The 18,884-nt window shown below is 60.2% G+C and overlaps 4 protein-coding genes across 4 annotated transcripts; all 4 read left to right on the forward strand.

Moving 5' to 3' along the window:
• The first annotated feature begins 3,385 nt into the window (after positions 1–3,385).
• LOC130146610 (feather keratin-like) lies at positions 3,386–3,697 on the forward strand. The gene has a single exon (XM_056332943.1). It carries the CDS (start codon positions 3,395–3,397, stop codon positions 3,695–3,697), a length of 303 nt encoding a protein of 100 aa, XP_056188918.1. The 5' UTR covers positions 3,386–3,394.
• Positions 3,698–7,925: 4,228 nt separating this feature from the next.
• On the forward strand, positions 7,926–8,237 carry LOC130146653 (feather keratin-like). Its single transcript, XM_056333038.1, has one exon. The coding sequence runs from the start codon at positions 7,935–7,937 to the stop codon at positions 8,235–8,237; it is 303 nt and encodes a 100-aa protein (XP_056189013.1). The 5' UTR covers positions 7,926–7,934.
• Positions 8,238–12,465: 4,228 nt separating this feature from the next.
• On the forward strand, positions 12,466–12,777 carry LOC130146651 (feather keratin-like). The gene has a single exon (XM_056333036.1). It carries the CDS (start codon positions 12,475–12,477, stop codon positions 12,775–12,777), a length of 303 nt encoding a protein of 100 aa, XP_056189011.1. The 5' UTR covers positions 12,466–12,474.
• Positions 12,778–17,005: 4,228 nt separating this feature from the next.
• On the forward strand, positions 17,006–17,317 carry LOC130146652 (feather keratin-like). Its single transcript, XM_056333037.1, has one exon. The coding sequence runs from the start codon at positions 17,015–17,017 to the stop codon at positions 17,315–17,317; it is 303 nt and encodes a 100-aa protein (XP_056189012.1). The 5' UTR covers positions 17,006–17,014.
• Positions 17,318–18,884: the final 1,567 nt, after the last annotated feature.

An 18,884-nucleotide genomic window follows, 5' to 3' on the forward strand; every position in this document is an offset into this window, starting at 1 on the left:
GGATAGAGTCGTCAAAGGGGTTGGGTTGGAAGGGACCTTCAAGATCATCTAGCTCCAAGCCCTCTGCCGTGGGCAGGGACACCTTCCACCACACCAGCTTGCTCAAAGCACCATCCAGCCTGGCCTTGAACAGCTCCAGGCAGGGGGCAGCCACAGCTGCTCTAGGCAACTTCTTCCAGCATCTCACCGACCTCACGGGAAAGAATTTCTTTCTCATATCTAACCTAAAGCTACCCTCTCTCAGGTTAAATCCGTTACCTGTCGTCTTATCACTACACTCCCTGGTCCAGAGGCCCTCCCCACCTTTCCTGAGGGCCCCCTCAAAGTACCGCATGGCCGCTGCAAGGTCTCCACAAAGCCTCCTCTTCTCCCGGCTAAACGATCCCAACTCTCTCAGCCTGTCTGCAAAGGGGAGGTGCTGCACCTCCTCCTCATCTTTGTGGCCCTCCTCTGGACCCGCTCGAGCAGGTCCATGCCTTTCTTATGCTGGGGGCCTTCAGAGCCGAATGCAGTACTCCACTCTCACCAGAGCCGAGTAGGGAGGGAGAATCACCTCCCTCGACCTGCCGGCCACGCTGCTTTTGACGCAACCTGGCATACGACTGGCTTTCTGGGCTCCGCGCGAACGTTGCCGGCTCATACTCAGTTCTCCATTCACCAATACCCCCAAGTCCTTCTCCGCAGGGCTGCTCTCAATGCACTCACCGCCCGGCCTGCAGCCATCTTTGGGATTGCCCCTGGCACTTGGCCTCGTGGCACTCCATGAGCTTTGCACGGGCCCACCTCCCAAGCCTGCCACGGTCCCTCTGGATGGCATCCCTTCCCTCTAGAGCATCAACCGCAACACTCAGCTTGGCGTCATCCGCAAACTTGCCGAGGCTGCACACTCCAGCCCACTGTCCGTGGCCCTAACAAAGATGTTAAATCATACTGGCCCCAGCACGGACCCCTGAGGGACACCACTCATCACTGGGCTCCACTCGGACATCGAGCCTTTCATTGCAACTCATTGAGAGCACCCATCCAGCCAATCACACACCGAGCGGTCCACCCACCAAGTCCGCATCTCTCCATTTCAGAGACAAGGATCTTGCGCGGGACAGTATCAAATGCTCTGCACAAGTCCAGGGACGTGACGCCAGTCGCTCTTCCCTTACCCACCAATGCCTTAATCCTGTCATAGAAGGCCACCCCATTTGTCAGGCACGCTTTGCCCTCTGTGAAGCCATGTTGGCCGTCAGCAGTCACGCCTCCCTTTTCCAGGTGCCTTGGCATACTTTCCAGGAGGATCTGCTCCACGATCCCGCCAGGCACGGAGGTGACGCTGACCGACCTGTCGTTAACCTGGGTCTTCCTCTTGACCTTTCTGAAAAGGAGGGTTACCACCTGCCAACTTGCTGTGGGGACGCTCCATCCCACTGCCCGGATCACAGACGAGGATGCTGAACACGGCTGCCCCCAGCGCCTGTGAGCGCGCAAGGGGAGACAGCGTCAAAGACTCTTCTACAAAGCTGAAGTGAACACCACCCACGTCTCTCTCCTTGTCCACAAAGCTAGCCACTCCAACACAGAAGACAGGGAGGTCAGTCAAGCACGATTCCCTCTTGGTAAATCCATGCCGACGGCTCCTCATCACTTGCTTGTCCTTCAGCAGCTTGGCAACGCTTCCGCGGAGGATTTTCTCCATCACCTCCCCTGGCAACAAGGACAGGCTCACCAGCCTCTGCTCTCCCACATCTTCCTTCCCGCCCTTCTGCAAGACAGGAGGCCTAAGAGCAATCTTCTGGACACCCACAACTGCCCCCAGGAGCTATGACCTTTAAAAGATAATTGAGAGTGGCCTCCCAAGGACATCAGCCAGCTCCCCCAGCATTCGTGGCTCTGACTCATCAGGACCCAGGGACTTCCGTACATCCAGTCCCAAGGCACACCTTCCCACTCCCTTCCTCTTCCTCAGCAACAACAACGGCTCGCCCCACACACAGCCTGCAAAACGCTCATCCCGGCTCAACTGGGGCAGGCCTTGCCATTCATCGACCCTTCGGCATGCATCCACCACCACCAGGGCCTCGCTCTGCTGTGCCGTGCAGCGTGCTTACGTCCAACCACCCTCGGCAATCTCCAAATTCTCTTTCTGCCCGTCTCACACTGTGCAGAGAAATGGCCTCCCCTCCTCGGCATTCACCCCAAGTAAAGAGCCCAAAGGCCCTGGCTCCCCAGCCTCCCCCGCCTGCCGCTCCCACTCCACCTCTGCCTCTCGCCACACTCACGGGCTCTCCAGAAATTCACCTGCCTTGGTGAGCTGGCCCACATCAAGCACTGTGGCACGCCAGACACCAGGCTGCAAACGTGCCACCACAGCTAAGGGGTTCGCTACGGAACGGGCAGCACCAGCACTGGTGGAGCCAGGCAGGGCTCCCCACGTCACAGGACCGGCGAGCTCTCGGCCAGGGCTGCCGGGATGGCGGCCTGCTCTCCCAAAAAGGCCTCCTCTGCCTCTGCCCGCACCGACACCCCCAGGGACGGACCCCAGGGGGCACAAGCCGGGACACGCAGGCCCCTTTCTCCCAGCTACAACCTTACAAGCAAGGCGGGCACCAAGGCACGCACAGAGCACGCTCAATGGCAAAGGCCAGGCCTCAAGGCAGGCTTAGCAAGCTGGCAGCAAGGCAGGCACGGAGCAAATGCCACTGAGGGGGCCGCCACTCCTGCCCGCAACAGCAGAAAGCCCAGACCAACCTTCCGGGGCTGCGAGGAAAAGGAGCCCCTCCTTCCCAGCGCACCCACAAAACACATCACACGAGTGCCACAGCATGACCTCACTGACGACACCCCACCCCTCCTAGGCTTCGGTCACATGTTCTGCATGCCCTGACACGCGCCATCAACACCAAGCCTTTGGCCTCTAATATTTGCACCTCAAAGCTGCCGCCAGGACCAAGTGGACATGTCCTCAAGTGGAGGACACTACATTGCAGAACTGCGGGGGAAAAACGCACCCCCCTCCTCATTACTCACCAGGCTGTGGCACGCAACAGCTTCTTGCTGCAAAACACCGCGTTGTGCAAAGGCTGTCCCGCCCCTCAGGGTCCAGCATAAAAGCTGGCCCAGCACCTCTCTCTCTCACACGCTGCTCCTGGTGCCTTCTCCTCCGCGGTCAACAAGGTGAGCCTGAAGCCCCTTCCCCTCCTTCTCCTGCCGCACCCGCCCCATCTCTTCCAGCACGCGCTGCCTCCAGACTCAGCAGTGCCGACGCCTCCCCACCGCCGCGCTCCCCGCAGCCCCACACCGTGCCTCCACATTCCCCTGCCCTCCTGTAACGCCACCCCTCGCGCCCCCACCACCCTCCGCTTCCTCAACACCCTCTCTTACAGGGCCCCTCAACACCACAGACATGGCCTGCAACAACCTCTGCAGCCCCTGCGGACCCACCCCGCTGGCTAACAGCTGCAACGAGCCCTGCGTCAGGCAGTGCGAAGAATCCCGCGTCGTCATCCAGCCTCCCGCCGTGCTGGTCACCCTGCCGGGACCCATCCTCAGCTCCTTCCCCCAGAGCACCGCCGTCGGATCGTCCTCATCGGCTGCCGTGGGCAACATCCTCAGCTCCCAGGGAGTGCCCGTCTCCTCCGGCGGCTTCGGCTATGGCTTCGGAGGCCTGGGCTGCTATGGTGCCAGAAGAGCCTGCTACCCCTGCTAAGGGCTCCTTACACCACGCCTGATACCAGCCAACCACACGCTAGAAGCCAAGTCACGGATTGAGGACCTACCTTCAGGCTCCTGCTGCCACATGGGCTCGCCGTCCGTGGCTCCTCCGCCCCTCAAGGCACAAAGCAAGCAGCGAAGGGGCCAGCCCGCGGTGCCTGGAAACATGAGCTACCTACCTCCTCCTCTTCTCCCACTGTCTTCTTTGCATCGCCCCTACAGCTACATCCGGTACTCTCTGCTGCAAACACCTTCTCACAAGCCAAAGACCACCGGGGCACCTCCGCCGCGCTGCTCCCACTGCAAGGCAGGAAGACCTCGGTGCTCTGGAAAAGTCTACTGCAAGGAAAGGAGCCCTCGGCTGACGGCCGCCCTACTTGCACCTCAGACCCGCTCCCTTCCCCTTGGTGCTCCTGCCATTTCACTCCTTTGCCTCAATAAAGTTCTCCCGCATGCCAGCCTCAGGTGCCTCCTCTTCCTTTCTTCTAAGGCTCTTCCAGCCTCACCCGGCACAGAACCGGGACTCAACAGGCCATCGGGGTGGGTGGACAAGGACCACAAGACCTCTCTTAGGAAGTATCGCCGCAGCAACACCACCTGCTGGCAAGCCGGTGGGCTTCCAGCCCGTGACACAAGCCCTTCACTTGCCCAAACAAAGGCTTGGACACGCTAATGCACTTCCACCCATGCCTCTGACGCAAGCTCCTCCTGTGCGCTGGGTTCACTTTGGCTGGATGCCAGGTGCCCGCCAAGCCGCTCTGTCACTCCCCCTCCTCAACTGGAAAGGGGAGAGAGAACACAACAAAACGGTTTGTGGGTCGAGGTAAGAACAGGGAGGGGATAGAGTCGTCAAGGGGTTTGGGTTGGAAGGGACCTTCAAGATCATCTAGCTCCAAGCCCTCTGCCATGGGCAGGGACACCTTCCACCACACCAGCTTGCTCAAAGCACCATCCAGCCTGGCCTTGAACAGCTCCAGGCAGGGGGCAGCCACAGCTGCTCTAGGCAACTTCTTCCAGCATCTCACCGACCTCACGGGAAAGAATTTCTTTCTCATATCTAACCTAAAGCTACCCTCTCTCAGGTTAAATCCGTTACCTGTCGTCTTATCACTACACTCCCTGGTCCAGAGGCCCTCCCCACCTTTCCTGAGGGCCCCCTCAAAGTACCGCATGGCCGCTGCAAGGTCTCCACAAAGCCTCCTCTTCTCCCGGCTAAACGATCCCAACTCTCTCAGCCTGTCTGCAAAGGGGAGGTGCTGCACCTCCTCCTCATCTTTGTGGCCCTCCTCTGGACCCGCTCGAGCAGGTCCATGCCTTTCTTATGCTGGGGGCCTTCAGAGCCGAATGCAGTACTCCACTCTCACCAGAGCCGAGTAGGGAGGGAGAATCACCTCCCTCGACCTGCCGGCCACGCTGCTTTTGACGCAACCTGGCATACGACTGGCTTTCTGGGCTCCGCGCGAACGTTGCCGGCTCATACTCAGTTCTCCATTCACCAATACCCCCAAGTCCTTCTCCGCAGGGCTGCTCTCAATGCACTCACCGCCCGGCCTGCAGCCATCTTTGGGATTGCCCCTGGCACTTGGCCTCGTGGCACTCCATGAGCTTTGCACGGGCCCACCTCCCAAGCCTGCCACGGTCCCTCTGGATGGCATCCCTTCCCTCTAGAGCATCAACCGCAACACTCAGCTTGGCGTCATCCGCAAACTTGCCGAGGCTGCACACTCCAGCCCACTGTCCGTGGCCCTAACAAAGATGTTAAATCATACTGGCCCCAGCACGGACCCCTGAGGGACACCACTCATCACTGGGCTCCACTCGGACATCGAGCCTTTCATTGCAACTCATTGAGAGCACCCATCCAGCCAATCACACACCGAGCGGTCCACCCACCAAGTCCGCATCTCTCCATTTCAGAGACAAGGATCTTGCGCGGGACAGTATCAAATGCTCTGCACAAGTCCAGGGACGTGACGCCAGTCGCTCTTCCCTTACCCACCAATGCCTTAATCCTGTCATAGAAGGCCACCCCATTTGTCAGGCACGCTTTGCCCTCTGTGAAGCCATGTTGGCCGTCAGCAGTCACGCCTCCCTTTTCCAGGTGCCTTGGCATACTTTCCAGGAGGATCTGCTCCACGATCCCGCCAGGCACGGAGGTGACGCTGACCGACCTGTCGTTAACCTGGGTCTTCCTCTTGACCTTTCTGAAAAGGAGGGTTACCACCTGCCAACTTGCTGTGGGGACGCTCCATCCCACTGCCCGGATCACAGACGAGGATGCTGAACACGGCTGCCCCCAGCGCCTGTGAGCGCGCAAGGGGAGACAGCGTCAAAGACTCTTCTACAAAGCTGAAGTGAACACCACCCACGTCTCTCTCCTTGTCCACAAAGCTAGCCACTCCAACACAGAAGACAGGGAGGTCAGTCAAGCACGATTCCCTCTTGGTAAATCCATGCCGACGGCTCCTCATCACTTGCTTGTCCTTCAGCAGCTTGGCAACGCTTCCGCGGAGGATTTTCTCCATCACCTCCCCTGGCAACAAGGACAGGCTCACCAGCCTCTGCTCTCCCACATCTTCCTTCCCGCCCTTCTGCAAGACAGGAGGCCTAAGAGCAATCTTCTGGACACCCGCAACTGCCCCCAGGAGCTATGACCTTTAAAAGATAATTGAGAGTGGCCTCCCAAGGACATCAGCCAGCTCCCCCAGCATTCGTGGCTCTGACTCATCAGGACCCAGGGACTTCCGTACATCCAGTCCCAAGGCACACCTTCCCACTCCCTTCCTCTTCCTCAGCAACAACAACGGCTCGCCCCACACACAGCCTGCAAAACGCTCATCCCGGCTCAACTGGGGCAGGCCTTGCCATTCATCGACCCTTCGGCATGCATCCACCACCACCAGGGCCTCGCTCTGCTGTGCCGTGCAGCGTGCTTACGTCCAACCACCCTCGGCAATCTCCAAATTCTCTTTCTGCCCGTCTCACACTGTGCAGAGAAATGGCCTCCCCTCCTCGGCATTCACCCCAAGTAAAGAGCCCAAAGGCCCTGGCTCCCCAGCCTCCCCCGCCTGCCGCTCCCACTCCACCTCTGCCTCTCGCCACACTCACGGGCTCTCCAGAAATTCACCTGCCTTGGTGAGCTGGCCCACATCAAGCACTGTGGCACGCCAGACACCAGGCTGCAAACGTGCCACCACAGCTAAGGGGTTCGCTACGGAACGGGCAGCACCAGCACTGGTGGAGCCAGGCAGGGCTCCCCACGTCACAGGACCGGCGAGCTCTCGGCCAGGGCTGCCGGGATGGCGGCCTGCTCTCCCAAAAAGGCCTCCTCTGCCTCTGCCCGCACCGACACCCCCAGGGACGGACCCCAGGGGGCACAAGCCGGGACACGCAGGCCCCTTTCTCCCAGCTACAACCTTACAAGCAAGGCGGGCACCAAGGCACGCACAGAGCACGCTCAATGGCAAAGGCCAGGCCTCAAGGCAGGCTTAGCAAGCTGGCAGCAAGGCAGGCACGGAGCAAATGCCACTGAGGGGGCCGCCACTCCTGCCCGCAACAGCAGAAAGCCCAGACCAACCTTCCGGGGCTGCGAGGAAAAGGAGCCCCTCCTTCCCAGCGCACCCACAAAACACATCACACGAGTGCCACAGCATGACCTCACTGACGACACCCCACCCCTCCTAGGCTTCGGTCACATGTTCTGCATGCCCTGACACGCGCCATCAACACCAAGCCTTTGGCCTCTAATATTTGCACCTCAAAGCTGCCGCCAGGACCAAGTGGACATGTCCTCAAGTGGAGGACACTACATTGCAGAACTGCGGGGGAAAAACGCACCCCCCTCCTCATTACTCACCAGGCTGTGGCACGCAACAGCTTCTTGCTGCAAAACACCGCGTTGTGCAAAGGCTGTCCCGCCCCTCAGGGTCCAGCATAAAAGCTGGCCCAGCACCTCTCTCTCTCACACGCTGCTCCTGGTGCCTTCTCCTCCGCGGTCAACAAGGTGAGCCTGAAGCCCCTTCCCCTCCTTCTCCTGCCGCACCCGCCCCATCTCTTCCAGCACGCGCTGCCTCCAGACTCAGCAGTGCCGACGCCTCCCCACCGCCGCGCTCCCCGCAGCCCCACACCGTGCCTCCACATTCCCCTGCCCTCCTGTAACGCCACCCCTCGCGCCCCCACCACCCTCCGCTTCCTCAACACCCTCTCTTACAGGGCCCCTCAACACCACAGACATGGCCTGCAACAACCTCTGCAGCCCCTGCGGACCCACCCCGCTGGCTAACAGCTGCAACGAGCCCTGCGTCAGGCAGTGCGAAGAATCCCGCGTCGTCATCCAGCCTCCCGCCGTGCTGGTCACCCTGCCGGGACCCATCCTCAGCTCCTTCCCCCAGAGCACCGCCGTCGGATCGTCCTCATCGGCTGCCGTGGGCAACATCCTCAGCTCCCAGGGAGTGCCCGTCTCCTCCGGCGGCTTCGGCTATGGCTTCGGAGGCCTGGGCTGCTATGGTGCCAGAAGAGCCTGCTACCCCTGCTAAGGGCTCCTTACACCACGCCTGATACCAGCCAACCACACGCTAGAAGCCAAGTCACGGATTGAGGACCTACCTTCAGGCTCCTGCTGCCACATGGGCTCGCCGTCCGTGGCTCCTCCGCCCCTCAAGGCACAAAGCAAGCAGCGAAGGGGCCAGCCCGCGGTGCCTGGAAACATGAGCTACCTACCTCCTCCTCTTCTCCCACTGTCTTCTTTGCATCGCCCCTACAGCTACATCCGGTACTCTCTGCTGCAAACACCTTCTCACAAGCCAAAGACCACCGGGGCACCTCCGCCGCGCTGCTCCCACTGCAAGGCAGGAAGACCTCGGTGCTCTGGAAAAGTCTACTGCAAGGAAAGGAGCCCTCGGCTGACGGCCGCCCTACTTGCACCTCAGACCCGCTCCCTTCCCCTTGGTGCTCCTGCCATTTCACTCCTTTGCCTCAATAAAGTTCTCCCGCATGCCAGCCTCAGGTGCCTCCTCTTCCTTTCTTCTAAGGCTCTTCCAGCCTCACCCGGCACAGAACCGGGACTCAACAGGCCATCGGGGTGGGTGGACAAGGACCACAAGACCTCTCTTAGGAAGTATCGCCGCAGCAACACCACCTGCTGGCAAGCCGGTGGGCTTCCAGCCCGTGACACAAGCCCTTCACTTGCCCAAACAAAGGCTTGGACACGCTAATGCACTTCCACCCATGCCTCTGACGCAAGCTCCTCCTGTGCGCTGGGTTCACTTTGGCTGGATGCCAGGTGCCCGCCAAGCCGCTCTGTCACTCCCCCTCCTCAACTGGAAAGGGGAGAGAGAACACAACAAAACGGTTTGTGGGTCGAGGTAAGAACAGGGAGGGGATAGAGTCGTCAAAGGGGTTGGGTTGGAAGGGACCTTCAAGATCATCTAGCTCCAAGCCCTCTGCCGTGGGCAGGGACACCTTCCACCACACCAGCTTGCTCAAAGCACCATCCAGCCTGGCCTTGAACAGCTCCAGGCAGGGGGCAGCCACAGCTGCTCTAGGCAACTTCTTCCAGCATCTCACCGACCTCACGGGAAAGAATTTCTTTCTCATATCTAACCTAAAGCTACCCTCTCTCAGGTTAAATCCGTTACCTGTCGTCTTATCACTACACTCCCTGGTCCAGAGGCCCTCCCCACCTTTCCTGAGGGCCCCCTCAAAGTACCGCATGGCCGCTGCAAGGTCTCCACAAAGCCTCCTCTTCTCCCGGCTAAACGATCCCAACTCTCTCAGCCTGTCTGCAAAGGGGAGGTGCTGCACCTCCTCCTCATCTTTGTGGCCCTCCTCTGGACCCGCTCGAGCAGGTCCATGCCTTTCTTATGCTGGGGGCCTTCAGAGCCGAATGCAGTACTCCACTCTCACCAGAGCCGAGTAGGGAGGGAGAATCACCTCCCTCGACCTGCTGGCCACGCTGCTTTTGACGCAACCTGGCATACGACTGGCTTTCTGGGCTCCGCGCGAACGTTGCCGGCTCATACTCAGTTCTCCATTCACCAATACCCCCAAGTCCTTCTCCGCAGGGCTGCTCTCAATGCACTCACCGCCCGGCCTGCAGCCATCTTTGGGATTGCCCCTGGCACTTGGCCTCGTGGCACTCCATGAGCTTTGCACGGGCCCACCTCCCAAGCCTGCCACGGTCCCTCTGGATGGCATCCCTTCCCTCTAGAGCATCAACCGCAACACTCAGCTTGGCGTCATCCGCAAACTTGCCGAGGCTGCACACTCCAGCCCACTGTCCGTGGCCCTAACAAAGATGTTAAATCATACTGGCCCCAGCACGGACCCCTGAGGGACACCACTCATCACTGGGCTCCACTCGGACATCGAGCCTTTCATTGCAACTCATTGAGAGCACCCATCCAGCCAATCACACACCGAGCGGTCCACCCACCAAGTCCGCATCTCTCCATTTCAGAGACAAGGATCTTGCGCGGGACAGTATCAAATGCTCTGCACAAGTCCAGGGACGTGACGCCAGTCGCTCTTCCCTTACCCACCAATGCCTTAATCCTGTCATAGAAGGCCACCCCATTTGTCAGGCACGCTTTGCCCTCTGTGAAGCCATGTTGGCTGTCAGCAGTCACGCCTCCCTTTTCCAGGTGCCTTGGCATACTTTCCAGGAGGATCTGCTCCACGATCCCGCCAGGCACGGAGGTGACGCTGACCGACCTGTCGTTAACCTGGGTCTTCCTCTTGACCTTTCTGAAAAGGAGGGTTACCACCTGCCAACTTGCTGTGGGGACGCTCCATCCCACTGCCCGGATCACAGACGAGGATGCTGAACACGGCTGCCCCCAGCGCCTGTGAGCGCGCAAGGGGAGACAGCGTCAAAGACTCTTCTACAAAGCTGAAGTGAACACCACCCACGTCTCTCTCCTTGTCCACAAAGCTAGCCACTCCAACACAGAAGACAGGGAGGTCAGTCAAGCACGATTCCCTCTTGGTAAATCCATGCCGACGGCTCCTCATCACTTGCTTGTCCTTCAGCAGCTTGGCAACGCTTCCGCGGAGGATTTTCTCCATCACCTCCCCTGGCAACAAGGACAGGCTCACCAGCCTCTGCTCTCCCACATCTTCCTTCCCGCCCTTCTGCAAGACAGGAGGCCTAAGAGCAATCTTCTGGACACCCGCAACTGCCCCCAGGAGCTATGACCTTTAAAAGATAATTGAGAGTGGCCTCCCAAGGACATCAGCCAGCTCCCCCAGCATTCGTGGCTCTGACTCATCAGGACCCAGGGACTTCCGTACATCCAGTCCCAAGGCACACCTTCCCACTCCCTTCCTCTTCCTCAGCAACAACAACGGCTCGCCCCACACACAGCCTGCAAAATGCTCATCCCGGCTCAACTGGGGCAGGCCTTGCCATTCATCGACCCTTCGGCATGCATCCACCACCACCAGGGCCTCGCTCTGCTGTGCCGTGCAGCGTGCTTACGTCCAACCACCCTCGGCAATCTCCAAATTCTCTTTCTGCCCGTCTCACACTGTGCAGAGAAATGGCCTCCCCTCCTCGGCATTCACCCCAAGTAAAGAGCCCAAAGGCCCTGGCTCCCCAGCCTCCCCCGCCTGCCGCTCCCACTCCACCTCTGCCTCTCGCCACACTCACGGGCTCTCCAGAAATTCACCTGCCTTGGTGAGCTGGCCCACATCAAGCACTGTGGCACGCCAGACACCAGGCTGCAAACGTGCCACCACAGCTAAGGGGTTCGCTACGGAACGGGCAGCACCAGCACTGGTGGAGCCAGGCAGGGCTCCCCACGTCACAGGACCGGCGAGCTCTCGGCCAGGGCTGCCGGGATGGCGGCCTGCTCTCCCAAAAAGGCCTCCTCTGCCTCTGCCCGCACCGACACCCCCAGGGACGGACCCCAGGGGGCACAAGCCCGGACACGCAGGCCCCTTTCTCCCAGCTACAACCTTACAAGCAAGGCGGGCACCAAGGCACGCACAGAGCACGCTCAATGGCAAAGGCCAGGCCTCAAGGCAGGCTTAGCAAGCTGGCAGCAAGGCAGGCACGGAGCAAATGCCACTGAGGGGGCCGCCACTCCTGCCCGCAACAGCAGAAAGCCCAGACCAACCTTCCGGGGCTGCGAGGAAAAGGAGCCCCTCCTTCCCAGCGCACCCACAAAACACATCACACGAGTGCCACAGCATGACCTCACTGACGACACCCCACCCCTCCTAGGCTTCGGTCACATGTTCTGCATGCCCTGACACGCGCCATCAACACCAAGCCTTTGGCCTCTAATATTTGCACCTCAAAGCTGCCGCCAGGACCAAGTGGACATGTCCTCAAGTGGAGGACACTACATTGCAGAACTGCGGGGGAAAAACGCACACCCCCCCTCATTACTCACCAGGCTGTGGCACGCAACAGCTTCTTGCTGCAAAACACCGCGTTGTGCAAAGGCTGTCCCGCCCCTCAGGGTCCAGCATAAAAGCTGGCCCAGCACCTCTCTCTCTCACACGCTGCTCCTGGTGCCTTCTCCTCCGCGGTCAACAAGGTGAGCCTGAAGCCCCTTCCCCTCCTTCTCCTGCCGCACCCGCCCCATCTCTTCCAGCACGCGCTGCCTCCAGACTCAGCAGTGCCGACGCCTCCCCACCGCCGCGCTCCCCGCAGCCCCACACCGTGCCTCCACATTCCCCTGCCCTCCTGTAACGCCACCCCTCGCGCCCCCACCACCCTCCGCTTCCTCAACACCCTCTCTTACAGGGCCCCTCAACACCACAGACATGGCCTGCAACAACCTCTGCAGCCCCTGCGGACCCACCCCGCTGGCTAACAGCTGCAACGAGCCCTGCGTCAGGCAGTGCGAAGAATCCCGCGTCGTCATCCAGCCTCCCGCCGTGCTGGTCACCCTGCCGGGACCCATCCTCAGCTCCTTCCCCCAGAGCACCGCCGTCGGATCGTCCTCATCGGCTGCCGTGGGCAACATCCTCAGCTCCCAGGGAGTGCCCGTCTCCTCCGGCGGCTTCGGCTATGGCTTCGGAGGCCTGGGCTGCTATGGTGCCAGAAGAGCCTGCTACCCCTGCTAAGGGCTCCTTACACCACGCCTGATACCAGCCAACCACACGCTAGAAGCCAAGTCACGGATTGAGGACCTACCTTCAGGCTCCTGCTGCCACATGGGCTCGCCGTCCGTGGCTCCTCCGCCCCTCAAGGCACAAAGCAAGCAGCGAAGGGGCCAGCCCGCGGTGCCTGGAAACATGAGCTACCTACCTCCTCCTCTTCTCCCACTGTCTTCTTTGCATCGCCCCTACAGCTACATCCGGTACTCTCTGCTGCAAACACCTTCTCACAAGCCAAAGACCACCGGGGCACCTCCGCCGCGCTGCTCCCACTGCAAGGCAGGAAGACCTCGGTGCTCTGGAAAAGTCTACTGCAAGGAAAGGAGCCCTCGGCTGACGGCCGCCCTACTTGCACCTCAGACCCGCTCCCTTCCCCTTGGTGCTCCTGCCATTTCACTCCTTTGCCTCAATAAAGTTCTCCCGCATGCCAGCCTCAGGTGTCTCCTCTTCCTTTCTTCTAAGGCTCTTCCAGCCTCACCCGGCACAGAACCGGGACTCAACAGGCCATCGGGGTGGGTGGACAAGGACCACAAGACCTCTCTTAGGAAGTATCGCCGCAGCAACACCACCTGCTGGCAAGCCGGTGGGCTTCCAGCCCGTGACACAAGCCCTTCACTTGCCCAAACAAAGGCTTGGACACGCTAATGCACTTCCACCCATGCCTCTGACGCAAGCTCCTCCTGTGCGCTGGGTTCACTTTGGCTGGATGCCAGGTGCCCGCCAAGCCGCTCTGTCACTCCCCCTCCTCAACTGGAAAGGGGAGAGAGAACACAACAAAACGGTTTGTGGGTCGAGGTAAGAACAGGGAGGGGATAGAGTCGTCAAAGGGGTTGGGTTGGAAGGGACCTTCAAGATCATCTAGCTCCAAGCCCTCTGCCGTGGGCAGGGACACCTTCCACCACACCAGCTTGCTCAAAGCACCATCCAGCCTGGCCTTGAACAGCTCCAGGCAGGGGGCAGCCACAGCTGCTCTAGGCAACTTCTTCCAGCATCTCACCGACCTCACGGGAAAGAATTTCTTTCTCATATCTAACCTAAAGCTACCCTCTCTCAGGTTAAATCCGTTACCTGTCGTCTTATCACTACACTCCCTGGTCCAGAGGCCCTCCCCACCTTTCCTGAGGGCCCCCTCAAAGTACCGCATGGCCGCTGCAAGGTCTCCACAAAGCCTCCTCTTCTCCCGGCTAAACGATCCCAACTCTCTCAGCCTGTCTGCAAAGGGGAGGTGCTGCACCTCCTCCTCATCTTTGTGGCCCTCCTCTGGACCCGCTCGAGCAGGTCCATGCCTTTCTTATGCTGGGGGCCTTCAGAGCCGAATGCAGTACTCCACTCTCACCAGAGCCGAGTAGGGAGGGAGAATCACCTCCCTCGACCTGCCGGCCACGCTGCTTTTGACGCAACCTGGCATACGACTGGCTTTCTGGGCTCCGCGCGAATGTTGCCGGCTCATACTCAGTTCTCCATTCACCAATACCCCCAAGTCCTTCTCCGCAGGGCTGCTCTCAATGCACTCACCGCCCGGCCTGCAGCCATCTTTGGGATTGCCCCTGGCACTTGGCCTCGTGGCACTCCATGAGCTTTGCACGGGCCCACCTCCCAAGCCTGCCACGGTCCCTCTGGATGGCATCCCTTCCCTCTAGAGCATCAACCGCAACACTCAGCTTGGCGTCATCCGCAAACTTGCCGAGGCTGCACACTCCAGCCCACTGTCCGTGGCCCTAACAAAGATGTTAAATCATACTGGCCCCAGCACGGACCCCTGAGGGACACCACTCATCACTGGGCTCCACTCGGACATCGAGCCTTTCATTGCAACTCATTGAGAGCACCCATCCAGCCAATCACACACCGAGCGGTCCACCCACCAAGTCCGCATCTCTCCATTTCAGAGACAAGGATCTTGCGCGGGACAGTATCAAATGCTCTGCACAAGTCCAGGGACGTGACGCCAGTCGCTCTTCCCTTACCCACCAATGCCTTAATCCTGTCATAGAAGGCCACCCCATTTGTCAGGCACGCTTTGCCCTCTGTGAAGCCATGTTGGCCGTCAGCAGTCACGCCTCCCTTTTCCAGGTGCCTTGGCATACTTTCCAGGAGGATCTGCTCCACGATCCCGCCAGGCACGGAGGTGACGCTGACCGACCTGTCGTTAACCTGGGTCTTCCTCTTGACCTTTCTGAAAAGGAGGGTTACCACCTGCCAACTTGCTGTGGGGACGCTCCATCCCACTGCCCGGATCACAGACGAGGATGCTGAACACGGCTGCCCCCAGCGCCTGTGAGCGCGCAAGGGGAGACAGCGTCAAAGACTCTTCTACAAAGCTGAAGTGAACACCACCCACGTCTCTCTCCTTGTCCACAAAGCTAGCCACTCCAACACAGAAGACAGGGAGGTCAGTCAAGCACGATTCCCTCTTGGTAAATCCATGCCGACGGCTCCTCATCACTTGCTTGTCCTTCAGCAGCTTGGCAACGCTTCCGCGGAGGATTTTCTCCATCACCTCCCCTGGCAACAAGGACAGGCTCACCAGCCTCTGCTCTCCCACATCTTCCTTCCCGCCCTTCTGCAAGACAGGAGGCCTAAGAGCAATCTTCTGGACACCCGCAACTGCCCCCAGGAGCTATGACCTTTAAAAGATAATTGAGAGTGGCCTCCCAAGGACATCAGCCAGCTCCCCCAGCATTCGTGGCTCTGACTCATCAGGACCCAGGGACTTCCGTACATCCAGTCCCAAGGCACACCTTCCCACTCCCTTCCTCTTCCTCAGCAACAACAACGGCTCGCCCCACACACAGCCTGCAAAACGCTCATCCCGGCTCAACTGGGGCAGGCCTTGCCATTCATCGACCCTTCGGCATGCATCCACCACCACCAGGGCCTCGCTCTGCTGTGCCGTGCAGCGTGCTTACGTCCAACCACCCTCGGCAATCTCCAAATTCTCTTTCTGCCCGTCTCACACTGTGCAGAGAAATGGCCTCCCCTCCTCGGCATTCACCCCAAGTAAAGAGCCCAAAGGCCCTGGCTCCCCAGCCTCCCCCGCCTGCCGCTCCCACTCCACCTCTGCCTCTCGCCACACTCACGGGCTCTCCAGAAATTCACCTGCCTTGGTGAGCTGGCCCACATCAAGCACTGTGGCACGCCAGACACCAGGCTGCAAACGTGCCACCACAGCTAAGGGGTTCGCTACGGAACGGGCAGCACCAGCACTGGTGGAGCCAGGCAGGGCTCCCCACGTCACAGGACCGGCGAGCTCTCGGCCAGGGCTGCCGGGATGGCGGCCTGCTCTCCCAAAAAGGCCTCCTCTGCCTCTGCCCGCACCGACACCCCCAGGGACGGACCCCAGGGGGCACAAGCCCGGACACGCAGGCCCCTTTCTCCCAGCTACAACCTTACAAGCAAGGCGGGCACCAAGGCACGCACAGAGCACGCTCAATGGCAAAGGCCAGGCCTCAAGGCAGGCTTAGCAAGCTGGCAGCAAGGCAGGCACGGAGCAAATGCCACTGAGGGGGCCGCCACTCCTGCCTGCAACAGCAGAAAGCCCAGACCAACCTTCCGGGGCTGCGAGGAAAAGGAGCCCCTCCTTCCCAGCGCACCCACAAAACACATCACACGAGTGCCACAGCATGACCTCACTGACGACACCCCACCCCTCCTAGGCTTCGGTCACATGTTCTGCATGCCCTGACACGCGCCATCAACACCAAGCCTTTGGCCTCTAATATTTGCACCTCAAAGCTGCCGCCAGGACCAAGTGGACATGTCCTCAAGTGGAGGACACTACACTGCAGAACTGCGGGGGAAAAACGCACACCCCCCCTCATTACTCACCAGGCTGTGGCACGCAACAGCTTCTTGCTGCAAAACACCGCGTTGTGCAAAGGCTGTCCCGCCCCTCAGGGTCCAGCATAAAAGCTGGCCCAGCACCTCTCTCTCTCACACGCTGCTCCTGGTGCCTTCTCCTCCGCGGTCAACAAGGTGAGCCTGAAGCCCCTTCCCCTCCTTCTCCTGCCGCACCCGCCCCATCTCTTCCAGCACGCGCTGCCTCCAGACTCAGCAGTGCCGACGCCTCCCCACCGCCGCGCTCCCCGCAGCCCCACACCGTGCCTCCACATTCCCCTGCCCTCCTGTAACGCCACCCCTCGCGCCCCCACCACCCTCCGCTTCCTCAACACCCTCTCTTACAGGGCCCCTCAACACCACAGACATGGCCTGCAACAACCTCTGCAGCCCCTGCGGACCCACCCCGCTGGCTAACAGCTGCAACGAGCCCTGCGTCAGGCAGTGCGAAGAATCCCGCGTCGTCATCCAGCCTCCCGCCGTGCTGGTCACCCTGCCGGGACCCATCCTCAGCTCCTTCCCCCAGAGCACCGCCGTCGGATCGTCCTCATCGGCTGCCGTGGGCAACATCCTCAGCTCCCAGGGAGTGCCCGTCTCCTCCGGCGGCTTCGGCTATGGCTTCGGAGGCCTGGGCTGCTATGGTGCCAGAAGAGCCTGCTACCCCTGCTAAGGGCTCCTTACACCACGCCTGATACCAGCCAACCACACGCTAGAAGCCAAGTCACGGATTGAGGACCTACCTTCAGGCTCCTGCTGCCACATGGGCTCGCCGTCCGTGGCTCCTCCGCCCCTCAAGGCACAAAGCAAGCAGCGAAGGGGCCAGCCCGCGGTGCCTGGAAACATGAGCTACCTACCTCCTCCTCTTCTCCCACTGTCTTCTTTGCATCGCCCCTACAGCTACATCCGGTACTCTCTGCTGCAAACACCTTCTCACAAGCCAAAGACCACCGGGGCACCTCCGCCGCGCTGCTCCCACTGCAAGGCAGGAAGACCTCGGTGCTCTGGAAAAGTCTACTGCAAGGAAAGGAGCCCTCGGCTGACGGCCGCCCTACTTGCACCTCAGACCCGCTCCCTTCCCCTTGGTGCTCCTGCCATTTCACTCCTTTGCCTCAATAAAGTTCTCCCGCATGCCAGCCTCAGGTGTCTCCTCTTCCTTTCTTCTAAGGCTCTTCCAGCCTCACCCGGCACAGAACCGGGACTCAACAGGCCATCGGGGTGGGTGGACAAGGACCACAAGACCTCTCTTAGGAAGTATCGCCGCAGCAACACCACCTGCTGGCAAGCCGGTGGGCTTCCAGCCCGTGACACAAGCCCTTCACTTGCCCAAACAAAGGCTTGGACACGCTAATGCACTTCCACCCATGCCTCTGACGCAAGCTCCTCCTGTGCGCTGGGTTCACTTTGGCTGGATGCCAGGTGCCCGCCAAGCCGCTCTGTCACTCCCCCTCCTCAACTGGAAAGGGGAGAGAGAACACAACAAAACGGTTTGTGGGTCGAGGTAAGAACAGGGAGGGGATAGAGTCGTCAAAGGGGTTGGGTTGGAAGGGACCTTCAAGATCATCTAGCTCCAAGCCCTCTGCCGTGGGCAGGGACACCTTCCACCACACCAGCTTGCTCAAAGCACCATCCAGCCTGGCCTTGAACAGCTCCAGGCAGGGGGCAGCCACAGCTGCTCTAGGCAACTTCTTCCAGCATCTCACCGACCTCACGGGAAAGAATTTCTTTCTCATATCTAACCTAAAGCTACCCTCTCTCAGGTTAAATCCGTTACCTGTCGTCTTATCACTACACTCCCTGGTCCAGAGGCCCTCCCCACCTTTCCTGAGGGCCCCCTCAAAGTACCGCATGGCCGCTGCAAGGTCTCCACAAAGCCTCCTCTTCTCCCGGCTAAACGATCCCAACTCTCTCAGCCTGTCTGCAAAGGGGAGGTGCTGCACCTCCTCCTCATCTTTGTGGCCCTCCTCTGGACCCGCTCGAGCAGGTCCATGCCTTTCTTATGCTGGGGGCCTTCAGAGCCGAATGCAGTACTCCACTCTCACCAGAGCCGAGTAGGGAGGGAGAATCACCTCCCTCGACCTGCCGGCCACGCTGCTTTTGACACAACCTGGCATACGACTGGCTTTCTGGGCTCCGCGCGAACGTTGCCGGCTCATACTCAGTTCTCCATTCACCAATACCCCCAAGTCCTTCTCCGCAGGGCTGCTCTCAATGCACTCACCGCCCGGCCTGCAGCCATC

This window comes from Falco biarmicus, chromosome 3 (genome assembly GCF_023638135.1).
Source record: "Falco biarmicus isolate bFalBia1 chromosome 3, bFalBia1.pri, whole genome shotgun sequence".
In the NCBI taxonomy this organism is placed as follows: domain Eukaryota; kingdom Metazoa; phylum Chordata; class Aves; order Falconiformes; family Falconidae; genus Falco; species Falco biarmicus.

Coding starts and splice junctions, on each gene's coding strand:
- LOC130146610 (XM_056332943.1), top strand. CDS start 3,395: ATGGCCTGCAACAACCTCTGCAGCCCCTGCGGACCCACCCCGCTGGCT.
- LOC130146652 (XM_056333037.1), top strand. CDS start 17,015: ATGGCCTGCAACAACCTCTGCAGCCCCTGCGGACCCACCCCGCTGGCT.
- LOC130146651 (XM_056333036.1), top strand. CDS start 12,475: ATGGCCTGCAACAACCTCTGCAGCCCCTGCGGACCCACCCCGCTGGCT.
- LOC130146653 (XM_056333038.1), top strand. CDS start 7,935: ATGGCCTGCAACAACCTCTGCAGCCCCTGCGGACCCACCCCGCTGGCT.